Source organism: Brassica napus, chromosome A1, assembly GCF_020379485.1.
Source record: "Brassica napus cultivar Da-Ae chromosome A1, Da-Ae, whole genome shotgun sequence".
NCBI lineage: Eukaryota > Viridiplantae > Streptophyta > Magnoliopsida > Brassicales > Brassicaceae > Brassica > Brassica napus.
Genome location: NC_063434.1, coordinates 15,065,863 through 15,091,863, shown reverse-complemented (window position 1 = coordinate 15,091,863; position 26,001 = coordinate 15,065,863). Strand labels below are relative to the sequence as shown.

General features: G+C 42.7%; 1 protein-coding gene and 2 non-coding genes across 3 annotated transcripts; 1 reads left to right on the top strand and 2 right to left on the bottom strand.

Moving 5' to 3' along the window:
• Positions 1 to 252: 252 nt before the first annotated feature.
• Positions 253 to 1,056, bottom strand: LOC106404121. The gene is made up of 2 exons (XM_013844867.1): positions 906 to 1,056; positions 253 to 758 (listed from the first exon to the last, which is right to left on the bottom strand). The coding sequence occupies exons 1-2, from the start codon at positions 1,054 to 1,056 to the stop codon at positions 253 to 255; spliced, it is 657 nt and encodes a 218-aa protein (XP_013700321.1).
• Positions 1,057 to 1,702: 646 nt separating this feature from the next.
• On the top strand, positions 1,703 to 1,809 carry LOC125579530. The gene has a single exon (XR_007317595.1). It is a non-coding gene; the product is annotated as a small nucleolar RNA R71 (small nucleolar RNA).
• A 5,846-nt stretch (positions 1,810 to 7,655) lies between these two features.
• Positions 7,656 to 7,762, bottom strand: LOC125579468. The gene has a single exon (XR_007317529.1). It is a non-coding gene; the product is annotated as a small nucleolar RNA R71 (small nucleolar RNA).
• Positions 7,763 to 26,001: the final 18,239 nt, after the last annotated feature.

The window sequence follows — 26,001 nt, the reverse complement described above, 5'->3', positions numbered from 1 at the left end:
CAATTAAGAAAATAATTAAGATCATGTTCACTAAATCCCTAAACGAAATTTTTTGGTGAATTGTTATTTTGCTCATAAAGATTATTTAAGGCAGTCAATAACATTGTCGTGTCTACCAATTATCCTATGTTCTAGATTATCAAGGTTATCAATCCAAATCTAGCATTGAAAACAATCAAGATGAAGAATAAAAGATAAACCGTAACAAATATAAAGATGAACCCTTGCTACTGTCAAGTTTATGATAACGTTCTAAAGAGTATGGTATGAGATTGGAACATAACGTCTTGCTATAGAGTATGGTGTGAGATTTACGCTCAATCCAAGATCAACCAGAGAACACGAGAAGACTGTTCTCCCAATCTGCAACGAGAGAACAAACTTGCCCGGATCACCCAGTTTCCTGATTGTCTTGTTCTGAAGCACTGAGCTGCATTTCTTAGAAACGATCATGAAATCACTGTCCTCCGATATTTTCACGAAGATCAATCCCTTCATCAGGCTGCGCATATAAAGCATCATTTGGATCGCATCAATCAAGGGAAGCTTGATGGTCAAGTCTTCCAGCATCTTCTTGCATTTCATCTCCTCTCGATCCTTACGAGTAGCTTTTGCCGGAACGGGATATGGCACCTTGGGTGTGTATTTGCGAACAGGAACAGGCTCAGTGCGTGGTTGAACAACCTCAGCAGGCTGTTCTGTTTTAGAAGGATCAACCTCGACAGACTGTTCTGAATCGTTATCAGCGGCTGGAGCTTCTGAAGGCGATTGCTCTGACTCTTTATGTTTTCCTTATTCGGCTGCTGTGAACTTCTTCGGTACTGGATCAGTCAGCTGTCTCCCACTCCTCAACCCAACTTTATATCACTCCTTAGGCTTTTTGTCTGTCTTTCCAGGAAGCCTGCCTTGCTGCCTCTTAACACTCTTGGCAGTTTGAGCAATCTGAACATCCATCCACCTCATGTGGCTGGCGACATTGTCGTACTTGGTACTCAGGTCGTTGAACACGTTATTCATCCTGGCGTTGATGTCCGTTGTTACTTGATTCAGTGCCATGCCTTGCCTGCTGACCTTGCAAGAGCTGCTGCATCATCATGGCTAGGCTTTTCAGCTCATCATGCGGAGCAGTCTGCGGGTTGTTTTACGCTTTAAAGTTCTGACGTTGATTTCCTGAGTTGCTGAGTACAAATGTTCATCTTGAGAAGTTTTGAGGGTAGGACTTCTGATATCCCGTGTTTTATGCCCTGTCAGGATTGTCTGCTTTGGTGTTGTGACCAAACAAATGTGGATTGTTCCTGACATTAGGGTTTGGGTGATAGTTGTTAAACTGCCATCCTTGCCCATTGACATAACTCACATCTTGCTGGTCCTCTGCGGGGTTACAGTATCCAATGCAGTGTCCTTGACGCTCTGCTCTAATAATGAATCTTCCATGATGAAAATCGGATTCTGATTGTTCATAATCAACTGGTCCATCTTGGCTGATAGCTCATCCATCCTTGAAGTGCCGACACTGCTGACCTTCATGGAGCGGTCAGTGTCTGCGTTCTTATTAGCTAAGCTTGCAGCCATATTCTCGATTAGTGCGAAAGCTCCTTCAGTCGTCTGAGTCATGAAATCTCCATTACTCGAGCAGTCAAGTTAATTTTGCGCTTCTAAGATTTCTCCATCATAGAACACTCCCAAAAGGTATTCGTTGTCGAACCCATGGTGAGGTCATTCCCTACGGTAGGTGTTGAAGCGCTCCCATGCATCACAGAATGGTTCATCATGGATCTGTTTAAACGTGGAGATCTTGTTCTTCAAGGCAGCAGTCTTTGCCTTCATGTAGAAGTTTCTCAGAAAGGCTGATCGGACCTTCTTCCATGTAGTCAGAGAGCCAGTCGGGAGAGAATCTAACCATCTAGCGGCCTTCCCGTCAAGAGAAAATGGGAACAATGTGCACTTGATGTAGTCTGGTGGCACACCATTCGCTTGAGTAAATCCGCAAACCCTTTCAAAATTCTCAATATGGTCCACTAGTATTTCATCCGGGAGACCATTGAACATCTTCCTCTGCACTAAGGTGATGAAAGCGGGTTTAATCTCGAAGTCTTGTATCTGACATGGAGGAGGGTTCATGGCAGAGCGAGTAGTAGGGAATTTTCGAGGTAGGTTGACTTCTCCTATCGGAACGCCTTGCTGTTGTTGCTGCTGTGCGGCGAGTTCAGCTGCCGCCTGAGCGGCTTGTTCGCGTGCGTTCATTGTTTGCTGCATGAGTGCCATAGCTGCAGCGAGATCGCCTTGAGTATCGTGATCACCCATTGTGGTGTTCATCGGTCTTGGTTGTTGTCTGTTCGTTCGTTCTAATCTTGCGAGTTCTTCGTTGCTGAGCGTATGTAATGGTCCTTGTGCGTTTCTCCCAGTTGGTCTACTGGTCATACACCTTGATCATTAGCTGCAACATGAAGATTAGAGCAAGTTAGATATCTTAGACTGAATATTGAACATAAAAATAAAGGTAAAAGATCTGATCCCCACCGCAATGGCACCAAAACTTGATACGCTAAAAATGAATCCTTGCTACTGTCAAGCTTAACAGTTGTAATTGTAATATTTGAGATTCAATCCAGAGGACCAGTTCAAACTTTATTCCTATGAGTTCAATACTAAGTTAAGAACAATTATGGGTTTTGATTTCAATGATGACATAGGAAACAAGTAACAAGAGGTTGTATTCGATTTAAACAAGAAGCCAGCCTAGGGTAATTCATTGGGTGCTGATATTGAACCAAACAATTATTCAAGCGCGATAGGATACAATCTAGAACTCGGATCACTCGACTGGGACAGCCCACTGTCGTAGTGCTGTTCCCTTTGCGAATCGATCTTGCTACCTCAGCTTTCGCTTGGAACAAGATGCGATGGCAAGCCTTAGAGATCAAGTCCGATAAGTTCACTCAACGCCCTAATATGTACTTTCTCTGACTAGGGTTACAAGAGTACCCTTCCGACTTCTAAATCTCGTATGACGAGATCTATGACGAGCGGGTCGCAGTGAAGTTGGTCGATTCCGCCGGCTTCTTCCTTTGTGAAGGTGATCGAGCAATTTTGGCCATCTCGAGGAGGAGACCATGTAGGCCAATTTGCACTCGACTCTGCCTTCCGTTGGTAAGCCTTGATGGCCTATACAGTATCGCCGCAGTATTGTAATCCTCCGATGATCATATTGACTCTGCGACGATTGTTATCGTTCCCCTTGTCGTCCGACCTCCTACCGCGTTTATCCCCAGGTTGGTTTCGTTGAGGGGATTTTTCAGCGGGCGGATTTCTATCCGTCTTTGGAGGGCGATCAGAATCGAGGATGAGATCCTTGACGCTAGTTACTTCCGAGAGCTCTCCAGCAAGTAGCTTCGCGGCTAGTCTTCCTCCCAAGACTTTGCAGTTGGTCGTGGAGTGTCCTCAGGACTGGTGGAACTCGCAGAAGGTGTTTTCGTCATACCCTTGATTGCGAGTCCATGTGTTGCCCGTGGTGCGGCCTTGATCCGAATTGATCGCATAGTTATGCGCCCCTTGGAGATCTTCCCCCTCGTGATGGACGTACTTGTCGTTACGAGAGTTCTTCTTTTTCCCTTGTGGATCCGCATCTTTCGAGGATGGTCTTGCCGCCTTATGTTTTTGCGATAAGACTTTAGTTTCTTCCTCGACTTTGATGTAGTCCGTTGCTTTGTGGAGGGCGTCCTGGATAGTTCGCGGTTTGTCGACAGTTATCCACTTTCTGAATTTCGACTTGTACCAGAGCGTCTTTCTCAGCGCGTCGATGGCCACTTTGTCGCTTATCCCGCTGACCCTGGAATTTATCAACTTGAACCGACTGATAAACTCGCGGAGGGGTTCGTCTTCCCTCTGGGAGAGACTCCAAAGATCAACATCGGAAGTTTCTCTGTCTATGAATACAGATTACTGTTTGAGGAATTCCGATGAGAGCTGTCGAAAACTCCCGATGGTGTTGCGACAAAGGCGTGCGAACCATTCGAGCGCTGCTCCTTCAAGATTTTCGACAAACAGGCGGCAATAGCCGGCATCCTTTTCGCCGTCCTTCAGTCTTGCTCTTCCCATCGCGATGTGGAAAGCCTGAAGGTGTGCTTTTGGATCAGCCGTACCATCGTACTTCGGTACTTTGATTTTTCCCGGATCGGACACCCTCATATCCGAAATTCAACTGGTAAAGGGGGTCTTTCGAACTCCTTCCAACAGTCGATCGATCTCGGGGGCAGCACTAGTAGCATGATGGATTTGAGACTTTACGGCTCTCACTTCTGTCGCAGTCTTAGTGATGTAGTCGCGAAGATCGCGGATATCCGATGTCTCGTCAGTAGATTTCCGAGCCTGTCGGCGTTTACTGCTAGTGAGCTCGGTTTGCCTTTCGGCCAGCTCCTCTTGTTCGTTCCAATAGGCGACTTCTTCTTCTTCCATCATTGGTTTTTCGAACGGGGAGCCTTCCCGAGCGGATCGGCTTCTGGTCCTTCTTGGGTGTCTGTCGACATCCTCGTCGGTGTCGTTGGAGACATCGCTAGGATCCAGGTCAATGTGTTCGGCTTCGTTATCCTCCGAGTCCTTTGCAGGGGGCGGAAGATTTTCAGGGTTCCCCTTTTCGATGGGAGATTTCTCGCTAGGGTTTTGACCGGAAGGTCGTACCCGTGCGACTCCTGCTCTATCGAGTGGGGTGGCGAAGTCGAGCCTCTTCCCGCGGATTTTGGTGGTTCCGCGGGAACGGATAGCTTGGGTTCTTGCCGTTAGGTTTCAACCTGTTTGGTCAAGGTATTCACGAGCTTATCCTGTTCTTGCGCGTTGGCCGCGGATACGTCCGCTACTGGAGTGTGGAGATCGGTGCCGCTGCCTCCGTTAAGAGGACTTTGCACGTTATCCGCGTCGTTAGTTGACATGTCTGATTGAGAGTTGTGTGGCTTTTGCGGGTTAGATTGATCCGTACCCCCCCTCCTTCTAGCGCCAAACTGTGGGAACCGAAATTCGCACCGTCGATTTTCGTTTAAATAAGGAAACTAGGAAAACCCTAATTTCCCAGAGGACCCGGATATCTGCTAATTACCACACGTCAAGCAATCAGAACACGAGAATAAAAACGATAAAAATAAGAACTCGAAAAAAGAGAGCAAAGAAGATCTTATTCCGAATCTGCGTATGAGCGTTTACAACAAGGTATAAGCCTGGGCTCGAGAGCTGTCGGTGAGATTCCTAGTTCTAGCAACCCTAAGACGGCTTAACCTAATTGAGTCGCAGCTCGAAATAGCAAAAACGGAAAATTGCCTAAATTGCTCTAAGTGCTAAGTTTGCTCTGAAAAAGTTCTTTTTTATGCTCCTCGCCTAGGACTCCTTATATACTAGCTCCAAGGTCGGTTTACGCTTTTACTCTTCTGCCCTTAAGCCGTCATAGCATAAAAATGAAGATATTCCATTTTTCCCGATCTTCACAATTATCTTCAAAACTTCCGTATTTATCCGCGGAAACTTGACATTTATCCTTCCTTGTGGGCCAAGCGTAAACCATGCTGTGGTTTACGGGCTTTTGGTTCGGAAAATCATAGGATGGGCCTCGAGTCGTGTTTTAGGTCTCTTTGGCCGTCTTCCGACTCGAGACGTTTACTACGAATTTTCCGCGGTTTCTCATCTGCGAAGTTTGATCGATGAGTTGGAATAGCGGAAAACGTGGACTGAGCTTGCTACGGTCTTCGGGAGATAGCGTTCGAAGATTTGACGAGAATGCATGGATTGATGTCTGTCGATGTCCGGAAGAGTTCAATCGCTACACAGCGACCGAGCTCAAGCGTAGCGACCGAGCGGGACGATCGCTCGGTCACTACGTAGCGACCGAGCTTTGGCTCGAGCTCGGTCGCTACGTAGCGACCGAACGGGACGGACGCTCTGTCGCTACGTAGCGACCGAGGTTGGCTCGGGTTTGGTTGCTGTATAGCGACCGGACGGCGTGTATGCGTGGTGATCGAGCTTGGTTTGTTCGGTTTGAACCTCAAAAGATACTTCTTCGTAAAAACTTCGTATTGGTTATATTTTACGAAATTTACGAAAGTTGTATCCTTCTTTTTACTATCTCTTTCGGAAATACGATCTCCGAGGATTTTCGGGTGGTAATTCCGTCGCGACCATTTTTGACCCCAACAAGATGTCGCAAGAGTTGTTGATGTTCTGATCTGCACATGTCATGTTTGACGGATTGATTCAGAGAGCTTCTAATTGCATTGTGATATCTTGCATATTTACATGGTTTTAACCATCATTTCTTGTACATAACGATCATGTAGATTAGGAATTAGGCATCTTTAGGATCCATTTTGCATATGTGAGTCTTTATTAGGGGCTTGAGTGTGCTATGGAGTTTTTGGAGGTGTTTAGAGACATTTGTGGTGCAAAAGGGTGAAAGATGAACACGGATGGATACCTTAAAGATATCTTTTGAAGCCCATCTTTTAGGAAGACATGGGAAATTTAGTTAGCTTTCTAATGGAAGTTGTTTCAAGTCATTTGGAGCTGTATTGGAGGAGTTATGATCGATTTACTGGAGGCATATCAACCCTGACGCGGGTTGGACCAACTCGGGTTCCCTTACCCGGGTAGGGACGAAGCGGGTAGATGGACGCGGGTTAGCTTACCCGGGCGGCCTCACCAGAAGCTGGCCCCATGTGTATTCTTGCTACATCACCCAAGATCAAATGCCTAGCCCCATGAGTCTTCTTGCTCCATATTGAGAAAGAAAGATCATTACTTTATTGCATTAGCTTATTAGTTCTTAGTTCATACCATCTTTAAAACCGGATTGCTCTTAGCTTAAGCATGAACTTGCATTCCCTTTGCTTTAGAATCACCTAGGATTGGTTCGACAATCTTTTATACTACAACATTTGATTAGGAGCCTTTAAAACTCCTAACATCAAATTGGCGCCGTTGCCAAGTTCTAGGTTGATTGTGACATTGGGATTTAGTCACTTGCTTGAGACTAAGTCACTTTTTCTTTTATTTTGTTACTGGTTCTCCTTCTTCCTCTCCCTTTGCATTTCAGGTATATGCAATTGATGAGCAGAGGTTCATCAAGCCTAGTTCCAAGAGTTGAAGACATTGGAGCACTTGAGAGGGAGATAGCAAGAAAGAGAAGAGAAGAAGAGCAACAAGCTCACTTTCAGAGATTGGAGTTTGAAATGGAGCACAATCAGAATCAGCCTCATGATGGAGTGGCCCTAGGAGCTGCAAACCTTATGCCACAGCATCCACAGCGCCAAGCTAGAGCCATTGAAGCCTATGATCAACCTCACATTCATGGTCATAGGTTGGGAATCAGAGCACCAGTTGTGGAGAACAACAACTTTGAGATCAAGTCAGGGCTGCTCAACACCATAGAGAACAACAAGTATCATGGCTTTGCTACTGAAGATCCATTTGATCACTTGGACAAGTTTGATAAGTATTGTGGCTTGTCCAAGACCAATGGTGTTTCTGAAGATGCATTCAAGCTCAAGCTGTTCCCCTTTTCTTTGGGAGACAAAGCACACCAATGGGAGAAGACTCTTCCAAGTGACTCTATCACAACTTGGAATGAGTGCAAGAGGGCATTCCTAGAGAAGTTCTTCTCTATCTCAAGGACGGCCAAGATCAGGAATGAAATCTCTAGCTTTCAGCAGAAGAACCTAGAGGGATTTAGTGAAGCTTGGGAGAGGTTCAAGGGTTATTGGTCTCAATGCCCACATCATGGCTTCACACCAAGGAGAGTTTGCTTAGTACCTTCTACAGAGGTGCTCTTCCAGAGTTCAGGAGCAGATTAGACATAGCCAGCAATGGTTTCTTCTTGGGTAGAACTGAAGAGGATGCAGAAGAGCTGGTGGAGAACATGGCTAAGAGTGACTCAGTCTACAGTGAGGAGTATGATAGAAGCAACAGAGGTGATGATCAGCACACCAGGAAAGAGCTGAAGTCTCTCCAAGCCAAGTTAGAGCTACTTCTTGCAGAAAAGACTAAGCAAGAGAAGATGAACTTTGTTGGTGACCAGAAACAAGAGGCACCTCCAGTGATCAATGAGGTTGATGGTTTAGAAGGCCAAGAGGAGTTGTGCTTCATCAATGCTAATGGCACATGGTACAAGAAAGAGCCCAACTTTCAGAACCAAAACAAATACCAGCAAAAGCCACTCTACATCAATCAGCAAGGAGGTTACCAAGCCAAGCAGTCTCCTCAGACTCAAGGACTTCTAATGCTCAAGCTCCAGATTCAAGTGTGGATTCTATGTTCAAGCAACTCTTGGAATTTCAGGCCAGAAATGAGAAGACCATGATTTATGAGTTCAAGAACATCCATGCAAAGATTGATGGAAACTATTCTGACCTAAACAACAAGCACATGCAACTTGCCTCTCATCTCAAGGCTTTGGAGAGTCAAGTTGCTTATATGCCTTCATCCTCCAAGCAGCCAATAGAGTCTCTACCAGGGAAACCAGAAAAGAACCCCAAGGAGTCTTGCAATGTTGTCTTCTCCACTACTTCTCCAGAGATTGAGCTGAGTGATCATGAGAAAGAGGAGGATGAGATTGAAAGACTGGTATTTGGAACTGAGTTTGGGAAAAGCTCAGAGATTTGTTGTAGCCACAGCTGAAGCACAGATTGTGAAGGACGCTGCCACGAAGATTGAAGCAACAAATCTGCAAAAAGCTGAACACAAGGCTGAAAAACAAGTTGAGAAGAGAGCTGACAACAAGGTGAAAAAGGTTAAGCTAGAGAAAGCAACTAAGGTTGAGCTATCACCCTATGATCAACTCCCTTTCCCCCAAAGAGTTCTCACCAAAGCTCAGAAGAAGGTACTCTCCAAGTTCAGGAAAGATCTTAGTGATGTTGGGGTCAAGCTTCCAGAAATCTCGGGTATGCGTGAAGTTCATGTCCAGATGATGCTCATCAACGACATTCTAAACCACCAAGCTGAAGTGGCCGAGCTTTTAGACATCTCCATTCTGAAGATTGATCCACCAATCCCTCCAAAGTTCCTCCCTAATATTGAGTCTCAAGGGATGTTCACCTTGCCTTGCTACCTTGGTAAGCTCACTTTTGATGATGCTCTTGTTGATTCTGGTGCAAGTGTGAATGTGATCTCAATGGAGATGATGAAGAGTCTAGGGATTGAGAGCATGGAGCCAAACACATCTTCCCTACAGTTTGGAGATTCTTCTTCTACAACTCCTATTGGTATCATCAAGGACTTCCCTTTGAAGATTGGAGCATGCACCATTCCTATAGACCTCACTGTTTTGAAGATGGAAACTGAGAAAAGAGTCCCATTGATCCTTGGCACTCCATTCCTTACAACAGTGGGAGCTTGCATAGACTTTGCCAACAAGAAGGTCACACTCCTAAATGTGAACAAAGCTGTCTCCTATCCACTACATTCCCCAAAGATGAATGCTGAGTATTATGGAACAATCACTTGTGGAGCATCCTCCATTGAGAAGACCAAGGTTGAAGGGGTTGGTATTGAGCAAGAAGGTCTTGCTGGAGAGTCCTCTAAAGAGCTATGTGATGAACACTTGGAAAGTGCTAAAAAGAAGGAGGTGAGTAGAGCCACAAAGGTTGCTCATGACAAGAAGAAGATTATGAAAGAACCTCATCCTCCACCTCTTGATAAGACTCTTCACACTCTCACTCTCCACCCAATGAAGCTTAAGGATGGGGCCATTGAGTACAAAATCAAGTGCAAGGGGAGGTCTAAGCCATTCTCAAGTGTCACTCCTCAGCTCCAGAATGATCCAATCAAGCTTCCAGAGCTTCTCTCTCAAATCCTCACCATCACTCTTGAAAGTGGGAAGGATCCTCCTCCTCCACTCTCCGCTTGAGGTATCACTCTAACCTTTCCATTGTATATACCAGTTTATCTTTGCATATTGCTTTCTTTTGGGTATATCTCCCTTACTCACACAGAGACTGTGTGATTTAAGTGTGGGGGAGGTACCAAGTATTTGATCATGCTTGATTTGATGATTTTGAATCTCATGTATTGTATTGTACATACATATATGCATAGAAAAATCAAAAAAAAATTCAAAATTTTGAATCATGTAGTTGCATCACTTGCATTCTTAAGATTGAGTCTAGAGCATATAAGATCCATTCACTTGCATATGGAGCAGCTGATTGATATTTCCTTGTATAGAACACCGAGTTGCACTGAATTTGACAGCGTAGTTAAACATATCAAGTAGCTTAAGCATCTTTTGAAATGCTTGCATGCTTCAAGCCTTGAAAACTCTTCTTGAAACTTGTTTGCTTGCTTGATATTGGCATTGTTCTTAAGATCAGCTCCAATCTGAACTTGGCTTGAATGAACTTAATCTCTCTTGCATATGGACATTTTGCATACTTGATCATGGGTCTCATACACATTTGGGTTATCTTTCCCCATTGTACCACTCTTTGTTAACCCAAATGGCACTTCCTTACCCTTGAACCCTAGCCATTCTTTGAATCCTACATTGTTTTTCATGAGTGAGGCCTCTTTTGATAATTTGTCATGTGTAAAATCTTGGGAGTATTGGGAGCGACATGGATTTGTTCTCATTTTTTGCTAGCATAGGGTCATCATTTGAGCTAGCTTCTAGGATGGTGAGTGGGGTCTTTGTTCCTTAAAGGTTTATATCTTGGGTTTGGGAAGTGATAAAGTTGAGATTGATGAACAAAGCTTGTCATGAGAAAGAAAAGCCCTAGGGACCTAGAATAGAAAGATAAGAAAGCTCTTGATTGTATTGTTTGAGACCTTCCCCTTCTAAAAAAAAAGGAAAAGAAAAAAAAGAAAAGAAAAAGAAAGATTCAATAAGATAGTGGGAAAGGGATAATACAAAGTGTTAGAGGTTAGAAATGTGAAAAGTGAATAAGAGGTCCTTAGTGGTTGAGTTTTAAGAAAAGAATGCTGTTTATTGGGTGAGTGATGTGAGTGTTTTTCATTTTGGGTTATTGGATGAATGAAAAGGGTGTAGAATTTGTAATCACTTAGGAATGGGGTAGAATGATGAGGATGGATCCATGTATGCATGAATTGCTCCTAGTTTTAGATAAATTTTGCATAATGATCAAGCTCCTTGATTCTTGAGTGATTGCCACCTTAAAATGACAATATTTGAATCCTTACCTTCATTCATATTAGACCATTGCTTACCTAACCAAATGATTGAGATCATGTGCCCATTTGTTAGAATTCACCTTGTGTGTGTGTAAATCAATGTGAGAGCTGGTTTAAAGAACTTGTTAGTTGATGAGTATTGCAACTTGTGTAGAGGCATAAGAGTATGGATAGGCCTAGAGAAGCTAGAGTATAATAAGAGAGTTTGCTCATGCTATTTGCTATATTTCTTTAGGATGTCAAGTTGAGTGCATTGAGTGTTTCTTTTGGCTAAGCTCCCATCTTTGTATCTCTCTTCCTTGTGTTTTGAAAAGTTTACTTGAGGACAAGTAAAGGACTAGTGTGGGGGAGTTGATATCTTGCATATTTACATGGTTTTAACCATCATTTCTTGTACATAATGATCATGTAGATTATGAATTAGGCATCTTTAGGATCCATTTTGCATACGTGAGTCTTTATTAGGGGCTTGAGTGTGCTATGGACTTTTTGGAGGTGTTTAGAGACATTTGTGGTGCAAAAGGGTGAAAGATGAACATGGATGGATCCCTTAAAGATATCTTTTGAAGCCCATATTTTGGGAAGACATGGGAAATTGAATTAGCTTTCTAATGGAAGTGGTTTCAAGTTATTTGGAGCTGTATTGGAGGAGTTATGATCGATTTACTGGAGGCATATCAACCCTGACGCGGGTTGGACCAACTCGGGTTCCCTTACCCGGGTAGGGCCGACACGGGTAGATGGACGCGGGTTAGCTTACCCGGGCAGCCTCACCAGAAGCTGGACGAGGAGCTGACGCGGGTTGGATGATGCGGGTTGCGGCCGATGGCTTCTACCCGAGTCGCGGGTTTTACTTTGGCGATTTTAGACATCTTTATAGGGTATTTTAGACTTTCTAAAAGAAACCATTAGGTTTTCTAAGGACATATAAATACTCTTGTAATCCCAAAGTTGGGATCTTATTTTAATTTCTATCTAATCACAAAGAACTTGTAGTTGAAAGATCTAATCTTAATCATAATTTCTTATCTTTGCTTGATTATCTTGCTCTCTAATCATGTTTAGCCTTGAATCATCCATGGTTTTGGGGTTATTCATGGAAAAAATTGGCAAATTGGGCAAATCGCAAGTTTGATATTAGGGAGTTGGGACACCTCAAGTTTAAATTAGCAAATTGGGCAAATCGCCTTTTCCAGAATTGTGAAATGTCGATCGAGGGCGCGCGTGGTTCTTGATATTACGACCCTGCCACCTCTTATTTTTTTATTTAAAAAATCAAAAGAAGACCTAATAAAAGCAAAAAAAAATTAAAATTAGAAAAACAAAAACATCCCATCAAAATATACCAGAACCACCTCTAAACAGCTGCAATTGAGAACCAAACATAAGAAGATTCTCACATAAGAACCACCCTCGACTGAACCCAGATCGGCATGTATCCCCGTCCAGCGTAACGCCCTCGAGGAGGGTGACTCGTAGTCAATCCGCCAGTGATAGAGAAGCAATTCCCAAGAAAATTTCCCGTGCAGGCAAAACTAGAACTCGTTATGAAGGTATCTCCTTTCGCTAAGCTTCGCTGTGAAATTCTTTGGGAAAAGTTTTTAAAAATAAAGCGTTGGGTAAATGTCTGGATTTGGTCATAGTATTTCAGTAATGACCACGGAGTCAGAAGTAGACGAACCTGCATCAACCGACCAAGAAGAAGCTGCATCCACTGAACAAGACGGAGCTGCATCCACCGAGCCGGAATTTATTGTCACCACGGCGACTTTCCCGGAAAGACTGTTCGGACGTAATTGCTATCCTGCCAAACCTCGACTGAACATCTATTCAAAGGCGAGTATCATTGGATCGTTAGTGAAGTTGCTAAGAGGCTCCCCTGAAATGAATTGTCTGCTAGGAAGTCAGTTTGGAGCTCTGTTCCACATACCTGTTGCGCGCTGCTCTAACTCTGCAAAACTTGTACATTCTCTCCTCAGCCGTTAGCTGGTTACGATGCGCCTATATGAGCTCTGGTTCTTGTTTGCAGACAAGCCACTACGCTTTTCTCTGCGTGAGTTCGGAGACATCACGGGGCTGAAATGCGAGCCTGAAAGGGAAAAAGTTGGAAACGGGTCAGAATCTATCGATGCCACACCTGGACGTATGTGGAAAGAGTTGTTTGAAACTGAAGATGAAGACGTGACTGTACCAGATGTTCTTCGTATGCTTGAACAGCCTAGTCTTCCTGAGTGGAAGCGGTTGCCACTAGCTCTCATTGCGCTTGTAGATGGGCTCCTGGTTTGTGGTCACAAACTTCTTCGTGTGACGCCTGCTTACGTCGAGATGCTGGAAGACACCAGATCATTTCTTCAATATCCATGGGGGAGAGAGGCATTCGTCAGCACTCTGTCTAGATTGACACCACCTCAACCTTCTGATCCTTCTAAAATGGATAAATCCCTTTCGGTCATGCGCCTTCGTTTGAAACAGCAGTCAACAGCGTGTTATGGGTTCCCTCTGGCGCTGCAACTTTTTGCTTTTAAAGCTATCCCCTCATTGCTTGAGAAAATTCCCGAACCTAATAAAACCACTTCTTTCTTGCAAGAACCAGAAGGATGCGACTCAACAAATGCACTTCTGAATTTTGAAGACATACTTCTGGTGGAAACCCAAAGAGAGGTACAATGCTGTTGTCTATCTTATTTGCAAAACAGAAGTTAAGACGCTCAAACTTTGTGTACTTATGAATGTTTGTGTTCTTTGTTTGAGGTTATTGTTACGTATTCAATTCCAGATGAAGGTGGGGATCCAAAGTGGAAGAAAGAAGTACTCGATCCCCGAATAGATAACTTAGTTCGTCGAATGCGGGAAGGGCACGAGTTCAAAGCAACAGACTTTAGAGGAGGTGATTCATCCCTTCCACCTCTGAAGGCAGCCGAAAAGGCTGAAGGTGTTGGTGTCAAAAAAAAGTGTCAAAAGCCGTCTAGGCGGTTTGGGAAAGCCTGTGATGAACCTGGAAGTTCGAGTCAGGCGCCGGAGCGTCCTATTCGACCTCGTCGTGGGATATGTAAACAGGCTGAACCAGGAAACTTATCAGATAAGGAGCAAGAGCTGAAAGAGTGGATACGAGTTGAACTGAAAACCCAGTTGGGTAAATTGCGGAACGAGATTTTTGACTGGTTGCATCATGATAGGGGAGGCTCGTCCACGGTTCCGCAAAACACAGCAGCCGGTAAAACAAACAGAGACAACGGTCACGCTGACCCAACCGGCATGGAAGTTCCAAAGAAACGACGTCCGTTCAGTGGTGATGGTAATGATGAAGCTGAAATATTTGGGTCTGATAGTAAGAAACACAAGAAGAACAACGGCGATGGGTTTAGCGACGATGAGACGATGAGAATGCATGATAATCATTGTGATGGTCGTACGCCAAATGCTCGCTTCTGGGAAAAGGTAATCAAACTGCTCCTATAATTTTTAATGATAAACAATGCCTGAATCCCGGTCTAACTTTTTTGAGGAAAATTCAATGTGTATGTAGATTCAATGGCGGGCGAAGGCCCCTCTTTCTCGAAGTCGGCAAACATTCCAGAAGTCGATGTTTCAACGCCTATTGGACCAGAAACTGTATCAAAGCCAGCAAAACCAACTCTCCCGGAACCGTTGGAGGTAAATAGATTATAACAATGAATTTATAGGCTCTAGATATATTATGTTTGCTGTTCAGCTTGGTTTGGCCAGGTATTCAGCGTAGATTATCAGTTGTTCGTTTTAGTTAGTGAGGTGTACAGGAATACTGATTTGTTTGGTCAGGTATTCAGGTTATTTAATTAAGGTATTCAGGTTAATTTATGAGGTGTACAGGAATACTGATTTGTTTGGTCTGGTATTCAGGTTAATTTAAGAGGTCTTTTGCTTAAGTAGTGAGGTATACAGATCTGTTTGATAGTTTTCAGGTGACTTTCAGAGGTATTCATCTGAGTTAGTCAAGTGTTCAGCTAATTTTACCAGGTGTACAGATTATGTTGATTAGGTGTTCGGATTTTTTTATCAGGAGTTCAGTTTAGTTTGTCAGGTATACATCCAAGTTGTTAGGTGAACATATAAACTACATCTGAATCGAAGTATTTGAATGAGCTATATATGAACGTTGTCAGGGTGAGGGGGGAGATGGGTCTCCAATATCAGGGCTAAATTTGTTAGCAGAAGAGGTTGAAAAGGGGACACGGAGTGACAATGTGTATAAAGATCCACAGGAGAACACTTGTAGGATGCTTACCGTTTGGTCTCATCCTGAATCTTACGTCCTTCCGCCGGAGGAACAAGGTGGTAAAGCGTCACCGACAAATTCTGAAGATTACAAGACACCGCCAGAGGATGATCCGATGACTGAATCTCGCACACCAGACGTTGGGAATTCGAAGCTGAGTCGATATCTCACTAGGTCATTAAAAAAAGCAGAGCTAGAAGGGAAATGTATTCCAATAAGCTCAACCAAAAAAGATGACCTCCAGACGAAGCGTATTCCGAGACGTTCAACAAAGATTGGAGGAGTGTACACCCCAGACAGGAGACTGAAGAAGCTTTTCCAAAGCTGCAAGAAACCCAAATATACGCCCTTAGCAGACTTGGAGAAAGCGCAGTTTCAAGGGTTTTAGTCAATTCTCCGCGAGACTCCGGCACAGTAAGTTGTTTGGATATACTGTATAAATTTCTTGGACTGTCAAATGTTTAATATTGACTTTTGGTTTGTTTTCAAATTTCAGAGAATTCGAAATTGTTATTGGGATCCATGTCTCAAATAAGTTCTTCCTGTCGTTGACGAGGCCAACAAATTGGGTCAGTACCGAGGTATTCAAATCATCAGAACTTAATCTGTTTTATTCAAGTTACAACACGGATTTCCACCGATTGAATGTTCTAATGGTTTGTACATATTTTTCAGCACATTTCTGTGCTAATTGGTATGCTAGTAAGGCGACATGGACGCAATTATCTGAGTCGGAGGTGCAGATTTGTAGACTACTTCAGTATTGCGGGCATCATATCAAAGTTCGCAGAGTTCGAGAAGACCTCAGATAAACTGGGATTCAACTGGGGAGGGCTTGTCAGTCACAGTTTCACCGGAAAAACGCCGCGTCGGAATGACAAGAAGGTGTTGTTGGTTGACGTGGACAGGGTGTACGCCCCAATGATGTGGGGAAAAGATCATTGGGTTGGTCTTGTGATCAACTTGACATGCAGACAAGTGGAGATTTTGGACTGCAACATTCCCCGTAATGAGTCCGATAAGAGGTGAACAAGCACATGGCTTATCTTCTCCGCGCATTGCCTCATGTCTTAGCTCCGTTTTCGCCTCCTTCCGATAGTTGTCATCCTGAAGAAGACCAAGCATTTTCATGGGTGCGTCCAGACAATATTTACTTCAACGAAAGGTCTGGCGACTGTGGACCATGCGCGGTCAAATTTCTGGAAATGCATGCAGCGGGATACTCCTATGAGGATATGGGGCAGATCGATGACAAAAAGGTGGACATATTCCGTCAGAAATACGCGACGGATACCTATGAAGAATTTATTGGAAACGCAAAAGTTCAAAACGATGGTTGAAGACGTGTATACTGCCTGGTTCATTTCGTTTGTTAAACCGAATTGTTAACGGTTATTGTATCTTTTCATTCATCCAGACACTATAATTCAAACAGATCAGTTTATCTTTGAATGTTTTATATCGTATTTCTTATATATTTAGGGTTTAGGGTTTAGGGTTTAGAGTTTAGGGTTTAGGGTTGCATGTTTAGGGTTTAGGGTTTAGGGTTATTGGAGTATAATATCCATACAATCTTGGCCCTTTTCTGCGGGCTGGAAAACGCGGTTACGCCCTCGCACACGAGCCCTCAGTCTTGAAGAAGTGCGATGTTAGTGAAATGGAGGACGGGTTCGTCACATGTACGCCAAGGTTGTCAGTTCCGGGAGTTTCATCTCAAATGTGTCAGTGCTGGCAACAGAAAGGTAATCTACTTCGAAGGTCTCCTTACAGCACCGAGCATAGGACTTGAGGAGAGTATTAAAATATTGGAATCAAATGTCCCAATGCATGGAATCTCAACCCTAGCTGTCGCCATATTCAATGTTTGTCTTGGCAACGACAAGGAAGCGAGCAAAGTGTTTCAGCTGTTCGCAGCATATCACCATGACCTTCGATCGGATGATACTTGTAAAATGGGAGAATCCATAGAGAACCAATTGAAAGCCTTTGGAGCGGAAGACCTGAACTGCAACAAATATGGGGAATCTTTCAAGTTCCCGGATGATGGCGTTATCAAGACACCCAGGTGCGTGTATGGCCATGATTACGCAGACAACTTAGAAGGTGATTGCAAAAACTGCAGGCTATTTTGGATTTGCGTCAACATTGCAAACATCCTCTAGGACTTTATTTATGTTATCCTCGATGTTATCTATTTTCTATCGTATAGCTTAAGTATTCGTAGACCTTAAGTATTCGTATACCTTAAGTATTTGTCAATGTTATCTATTTAATCTCGTAGACCTAAAATATTCGTCAATGTTATATGTTCTCTCTCGTAGACCTAAAGTATTCGTCAATGTTATATGTTCTCTCTCGTATACTTAAAGTATTCGTCAATGTTATATGTTCTCTCTCGTATACCTTAAGTATTCGTATACCGTTTAATCAATTGGGCTGTCCATGTCCAATGGGTATGTCCAAATTGTACGTAGTCCAAATTGTCCAAACCCAAAATATAACCATAAACCATTCCATGTCCAAATGGTTTTAGCCCATCTAATTTGGACTTAATAGGTTTCAGTCCAATTTCACAACTTTAAATTTTGGGCCAAATATGGTCAGACCATTTGGGTTTGTTCTTGGTTAACCCATGGTCATTAAGCCCATTAATGGAATTATTCGTAGACCTAAAGTATTCGTAAACCTTAAGTATTCGTATACCGTCAGTATTCGAATACCGTCAGTATTCGAATACCTTCAGTATTCGTAGACCTTAAGTATTCGAATACCTTAAGTGTACTGTCAGTATTAGTATACTGTCGGTATACGAATACTGTCCGTATTCGTATACCTTCAGTATTCGTAGACCTTAAGTATTCGTATCCTAATTTTAGCAATATTAAACATGCAATAAAAGACAGCAATAATAAACAGAAATCATAAACTATATTATAATATAATAAAGAGTTCGAAAAAAAAGAGTTCAAAATAATTACAAAAAACACTAAAATTCAAAATATTTAATAATATTAAAAGAGAAGGAGGTTCCTAGTCGGAGTCGGAGGTGCTGGAGTCGGTGCCGGAGCTGGCTGGGTAGTTGTCCATCCTGAACTGCCTAGAACCCAATGTGTCGTCGGTCCTGTCGGACGCGTCGTCATCCACGTCCGTCTCCATCTACATCCAATCCCAGTATTCACCTTCTTCATAGTCCTTAAACCCCGACGCTCCTTCGCCGTCATATCCGTAACCGTCATCCTCCGGGTCACCTTTTTCCTCCGCCTTGCGAGCACGTTTGCTACTGCGGGGGTCGGGGCTTGTCCGGCGGCGTTTGCGAGGAGTGGATGGAGGTGTTTCCTTTAACCCCTCCTCGACTTCCTCCACCTCCTCGAACAGGGCCTCGAGTGTGGCGAACTCATCAGTTTCCAGACCCTCGCGGATCTCTTCCTTCAATCCGGCCTTGGCCAACTCGATCAACTGCTGCTCGGTGCGTTCGCCGACTATAGGCAAACTGTAAAAGAATCGCTTGTATTTTGCGACGGTCATTTTGCCCTGGCTGATATCATAAACCATTTTTGGAATGAAAGAGGTTTGCAGAGAAAGAGGTTTGCAGAGAATATGTTTAGAAAGATGAAAAAGATATTAAATGACAACTTAGTATATATATTACAAAAATAATTAATTAATTTTTTGGTAACAGACGTGGCGTTCCATTACTACTCCTCAGTTTAAACCATGCGAATTAAATCGTTGCGACTCCTCCGTAGAATTAAATCTCCGACTGATTTGACCATACGAAATAAAGTAGGAAACTTTATTGTCGCAGACAGAGTTCACTTAAATTTATTTTCGTGTTAAAACCATAAGTGTACGCGTGTTCGTACACCAACGAAGAGAGAGATGAGAATACCTTAAGTTCATACATTAATTCGTACAAATATGTATAAAGAAGATGTCTTCTCCGTGTCAGAAGGTAGCCCTAATTTCAAACTACATTATGAAGCTTACGTAACCGAGGGGGTATAATGATGACTTCGTACACCTTAACCGAGGGTGTATAATGATGACTTTTGTACACATTATGAAACTAAACTAAATCAAATGGATTTGCTTTTTAATTGGATATGGATAGGCCCATTATGAGATAAACAGTTAAAATTTGATAGAAGAGTACAAATTAACCTTAACATAAACAGTACAAATTTGATAGAAGCGTACAAAAATTACATAATAGATCCGAGAAATGCTAAGATCAGCGATCCACCATAATTAATTGCTTAAGCTCTTTGATCTCCTCACGCATTTGCGCAAGTTCAAATTGCAGCTCACGGCGGAGCGACACCTCCTCAGCATACTGACTTCTCAAGCAATCCAGCTCTTCCTCGAGGGCAGTAAGGCAGTCATGACAGATGTGCAAACCATCGTTCTACAAGAAAATATATTAGATTTGTTAGCTAAAAACCATTTCCGTTAACAATAGAGGCAAATTTAAGTACTGTGAACTCCAATATTACCTTAAAATCTTTGCATACGTAATAGTTTCTTCCTCTGTCATCAGCTTCCACGGTGATAGCTCCACCGCAGATACACTTCGTTGGAATTTTGTAATTGGCATAGACACAATTGCTCACCCAGTCAAACTCCCTTTTGTGGTGCTTCATCTCTTTATAGTAAGGATCCGTCATTTTGTGGTACTGGTGAGTGTGGTGAAGAGAGATTGTTGAGTGTTGTGAAGAGAGATTGTTGGGTGTTCTGAATTATACTTATATAGTGCAAGATTGTAACGGCTATATTTTACTTCAAAAGCATTTCTAACGGTAATATTGAGAGGGATATATTCACCATTTTTATTGGTTCATAGAATTTTAATAGAATCATAAAAAAATGACACATTACAAAAAACAACATCAAGAGTTCATTACTCATCTGATTTATTACATTACAAAATAAATAGTTACTTGAATATGATCACCAACCCAAGTAAAACTAATATAATAATCATTCCACCAACAAAGTATTCAAAGCCAATTGGTTAACCTTGTTCTCTTTTCAGCTAACTCAGACACTACCTTCTCTAGCCTAACCAGCTTCTGCTCAGTCTCATTCTGGAGTTCCTTAAACTTGTTAAGTTGTGGGTCATAGTCATTCAAAAAGGTTAGATTATCTACCTTTTCAGACAATTGAAGTGTGTGTGTATCCCTGGCTCTCATCTCCTCCATAACCGCCTCATCCCACCATTTATGAACATGACAGTCCCCATCATTAACATTATCACACGTGTAGTATCTTCTACCTGGATCATTTACAGTGCGAGATGTTGTTAGCTTAGGCCGACCACCACAATAGCATTTCTGCGGGAATCCAAATTCGACCTCGGGTTGCGGAGGGTACTGAACCGTCGCAGCAGAATTGTAAGTTAGCTCAGCTTGGTCCCGACGAATAAGATCTTCAACCTCACGGTCTTCTGTGTCGCTGGAGTCATTTCCACCATAGTTCTCTGATTCCGAAGGCTGGCTATAGCTATAATCAAGTCTCATCTTTAGTATAAAAATGAGAGTAAAGAGAGAATCACAAAAAATCTGAAATATAGACGACACAAGCACTCATACTTAAATAGATTGAGATTGTAACGGCTATAATATTATTGGACCACAATACAACGGCTACATTGTATTTAAATGTCTTTCTAACGGCTACATTGGCTACACAGATATCGTACACCTCAAGTTATAAACAAGTTACATCAAATCATAAACATGAACACCATATTAAGGAATGACAATAAAACCATACATATCTAATAAATTCAAGAAGAGGCACTGCGTAATCCATATCTCATCAGTTTGCAAAATAGCATTATACATGTGTTATTAGGAAACACCTAAACACTTAAATTTCCAAAAAACAAGAACTCCCTTGTCAACAATACATAAAATCTCCTCCATCCATAACCCATCATTGTAGCGGTTCTTTACAAGACTTTTTGTTGTGACCTGAGATATGACATCGACTACATGTGTTTAGTTTCTTCTTCTTCGGCCCCTCCTGAAAAAAACATAACAGCCTTTATTCAGAAAATATCCATGACTACAGTCAGATGAGATTAGGTCGTACCGGTATTTCTCCTGCAGAACGTTTACGCTTGGTCGGTGGACGTCCTGGTGGTCTCTTTGTCTTTGGTGGTAACATGATAAGGTCACTAACCTCCGAAGGTATGAAAAGATCTTGCGGATCTGGAACCGGGAGTGTAACACCCTTTGTTGTTTCATTCCATGTCTTTTTTAGATAGGCGTCTACAACGAACTCTGAGTGCTGCAAGTCCCGAAACATAGCCGCAGCAATGGCATGTCGACATGGTATTCCAAATTTCTGGAATTCAAGACATGTGCAAGACCTGGTTTCCAAATTAATAGAACTCCCGAAGCCGGTTGTTTTTAGAGTTACCTCAAATTCAAAAGCAGACAGAGGCATCACGGGCGTACGCTCTTGCGTCTTCTAGATTGTTCTTCATCAACTCGTCAACAGCCGGGGGGATCTCACCACTTATTTTCGATATCTTTCGCTGTCTACTCACAAACCAACGACTAATCATGCGTCTGATGAACTCAAATAGCGCCATTATCGGGGAATCGCGCGCAGGAACTAGTGCTTTGTTGAGAGACTCAGCTATATTCGAGCTCATTAGATTGTACCGCTCGCCCTCAAAGTGTGACCTTGTCCAATGCCTAGGATCGATCTTCTCAAGATAATCCCAACAGCGCTTATCTGTAAGTTTGATCTCCGCGTAAAGTCTCTTAAAGTGGGATACCTTGAATACCTCGGCTGCCTTGCCAACCATTTGCTTCTGATTCCTTTTCTTGAATTTTGCGTCGACGTTTCTCTGTAGGTGTACGAGGCAGCACCCATGGTGTGAAAAAGGATACCACTTATCTTTAGCAACACATATTTGATTTGCTCTATCAGACACGATAGATAAATCGGAGCCATCTTCTACGATCTCTTTCAGCTTCTCAAAAAACCAACTCCAAGACTCATTTGTTTCATTGTCTACAACAGCAAACGCTATAGGGAATACCTGATAATTGGCATCTTGCCCACTTGCAGTTAGTAAACACCCTTTGTACTTCCCAAACATATGAGTACCATCCACCACAATAACCTTCCGTAGATGCTTCCACCCGTCAATGCAAGCTTTCAGCGCCATGAACGCGTACTTAAACCTTGTCTGACCCTTATCATCTTTTTCAGTTTTGATATGAGTAATGGACCCAGGATTTGCATACTTTACAACATAAAAATATTTCGGCAGGAGCTTGTAAGAGCTCTCTTCTGTTCCTTGTGCAGCCACAGTGGCTAACTCGTTTGCTTTCCAACATTTCCAATATGTGGCCGTAAACAAGAACTCAGTCCGGAGCATCTCGGGTAATTCAGATGCGCGCGGTCCAGCTTGGAGCCTTTCATACTTCGATCTCATTAGTGCAGCTATTACTTTCGACGTCGCATGTTTCTTATATTGCGCTTTAGCATCAGATGTGCAGACATGCTTCAGTTGCGCCTTCCTCACCTGATATGCCGAAGATTCCCCCAATTGCTTAGCCATAACATAAAATTTGCAGTTTTTATCAATGCATTTCGCTGCGACGTAGTTAAACGCATGTTTGTGGAACTTGAACCTGAACACCTGTTTTAAGGCATAAATGTGCAAACTGATCTTCAATTCTTGCTTGCTACTGAATAGTTTTCCAGTGTACATATCAGCATCTGCTAGAGTGAAGTCAATATCATCGACGGTATAGTCGTTAACTGCTTCGTTGTTAGACGAAGCTTCTACATCCTTAAATCCATATAGCTCAACGGCTCTAACGGATTTCATGAGTGATTCGTCATCAGCCTTATCCTTTTCACGACGTCTTCTTGCGTCTTCCTCACGGCTTCGAGACTGAGGTACCGGTTCGATAAAGTCGTCATCCTCGTCTTCTCCTACCAGGGTTTCATGTGTCTGACCACCCGAAACACACTGAGGTACCGGTTCGACAAAGTCATCATCCTCGTCTTCTCCATCCGGAGTTTCATGTGTCTGACCAACCGAAACACACATAGGTACCGGTTCGACAAAGTCGTCATCCTCGTCTTCTCCATCAGATGTATCATGTGTCGGTCTAGACGAAACACATTGAGGGACCTGCCCAACGAAATCATCACTGTCGTCAACTTCCCGAGTATGCATGTTGAACGGCTTTGGAGGAGTCTGGAGAACCAACATTTGGGAGTTGTTGTCCAAAATTGGGTCTTCTTCTTGATTTGGATCTGAATGATTCTCAGTGTCGGCCACTTGATCACTTGACTTGACACCTACATTGTTACTTGCTTCTTCAATATTCTCCATCGAAATCCTAGATGAGCCTATGTAATCTCTACCCTCATCTACGTAATCTTCAAAAGTTGATGGTGGGTTTGCGGTACGCTGTTTGTTTGTAGATGAACCACTGCCTTTGTTTGAAGAAGAATTAGTTCGTCCACTCCTCGTTTTAGTCACCACCTCACCACGTACACCTCCATATGTTACGTTCGTTCGACAACCACCACCTACCCCTCCATCCTCATCCTTATCATCGTCCCATTCGCAATTTCGTCCAACAAAATCATGCCATAAATTATAATCATAATCCTCATCGTCGTCATCTTCGCCTTCCCGTAACACAGCATCTTCAGTCGTGTCCACTTTATTCTGAACTTCACATGTAGTTTCATCCACTTCACGCATCCCAAAACCATTTGAGGCATAAACTGCTTCAATTTCCGCAACTCCCATCAGAATTATTTCATCTTCGGTCAAATCAGTCTCACCGTCATTAACTTCATTCCGGGTGTGCACATCAGCAGACGTACTCCCAACTTGCATTTCGTTGCTGTTGGCAACTTCTTTAGACTTCAAAAGATTCTCCATTGGCCTCAGAAAATAGATTTTCCCATCTACTTCCTCTTTGAATATGACAAATACGTTGAAATACTTGTCCACCTTACGTGCCGAAGTGAACAAGTCGAAATCCTTGTCGTAGGAAATTTGAACATGAGCTTCTCTTTCACCAACAGCACAAGATCCGTGTTCACCAAGCCAATATGACATCTCAACGGCAACAGACATTTCAACTAGACCGTATGACTCAATAATGGCCCGCTTCAAGTCTTCAACAGAAGTTATCAACTTCGCATAGACAGCCCTCCCCATACGGTCGCTATCAAGTTTAAGATCCCAGTCACCAGTGTCGTACATAATCCACCGTCCAGAGATTACAACGATGTATGAATCGTGAACACCTACGAAAAATAGAACATAAATTCATTTAAAAATTCAATGTGCTAATCAGAAGCAATAAATATAGTTTCGTACAAAAAAACACCAGAATTCCGAACACCCTCAAATCTGTAATAAATGATTTCAGCCATAACTATAATGTCATAAATGCAATGGTGTACGGCTTATATATGATTTACCTTCGATGCTAGATACAGAACACCCACCATCCGCCATACCCTTTCCTCCCTCACCATATCGGATGCAGCTCATGCCTCTGTGTGTAAAATTCGCAGCCTCAAGTTCCCGAGTTCGGTAGCTTTTTTTACTCATCAACAAGGAGACAGGCAAAGAGATAGGGTTCGTACGTTTTTGTATTAAATAATTAATATTTGCCCTGTTTTTAATTAATAAATTAAAGTAAAACACATGTTTTCCAAAGTCACCACTCATTAATGGCCATTCGTCCACCTTGGAGCCGTTGTTTCCCGCGAGAAATCATCACATATAAGGCCTACAAGTTTTGGGGTCAAATAGCCCAAAAACGAAGCCCAATACCATGTTTCCTTCTGAAATTAAAATAATATAATATTCAATTCGTCTCTTACACGCACATCCGGCGCATGTGTGTCGGTATTCCTGAGGCAAGTTTTTCTGGGCAAAACACAGCCTGGTCCCACGAATTTTAGCTCAAGATTGTTGGGCAAAAAGGTTAAAACTGTCCACTTTTTCTTCTCTCTCCTACTAGGTTGCCCAACAACCTAATTAAAACATGGGTTTGCCCAAATTTCTAATTCAAACTTAAAAGTTGCTCAATCTTCTAAATTTCTCTTATTCATGTCTATTAGTGAGTAGACTAATCTTGGATTCATGGGCTAGGGTGATTAAGGGTGTTTAGAGAAGATCTAGGATGTTTAGTGTTAGATCTACTTGTTTCCATGCTTGTTGAGGGTTTTCAATGCTATTTTAGTCTTGATCATACTAAAATAGATCTCTAGGCATTTTCTGCCCACAAAGTGTATGATGAAATGCCTTAACCAACTTTTCAATGCTTTTAGCTTGCTTTACCTAAGAGATTAGTTGCTAAAGGAGTTAAGATTGCTATTAGACTTGTTCTCCATGTTTTGCTTTAGTAACATTCAACCTAAGAGATTAGATGCTTGAGTTGGTTTAGCAAAACAACATTCATCTAGAGATAGAGCTTGTTTAGCTTAGTGTCTAGGCATAAAGAAAGTGTTTGATTGATAGCTTGTCACCTCTAGATTGGATCTACATCACCCAAGATCAAATGCCTAGCCCCATGAGTCCTCTT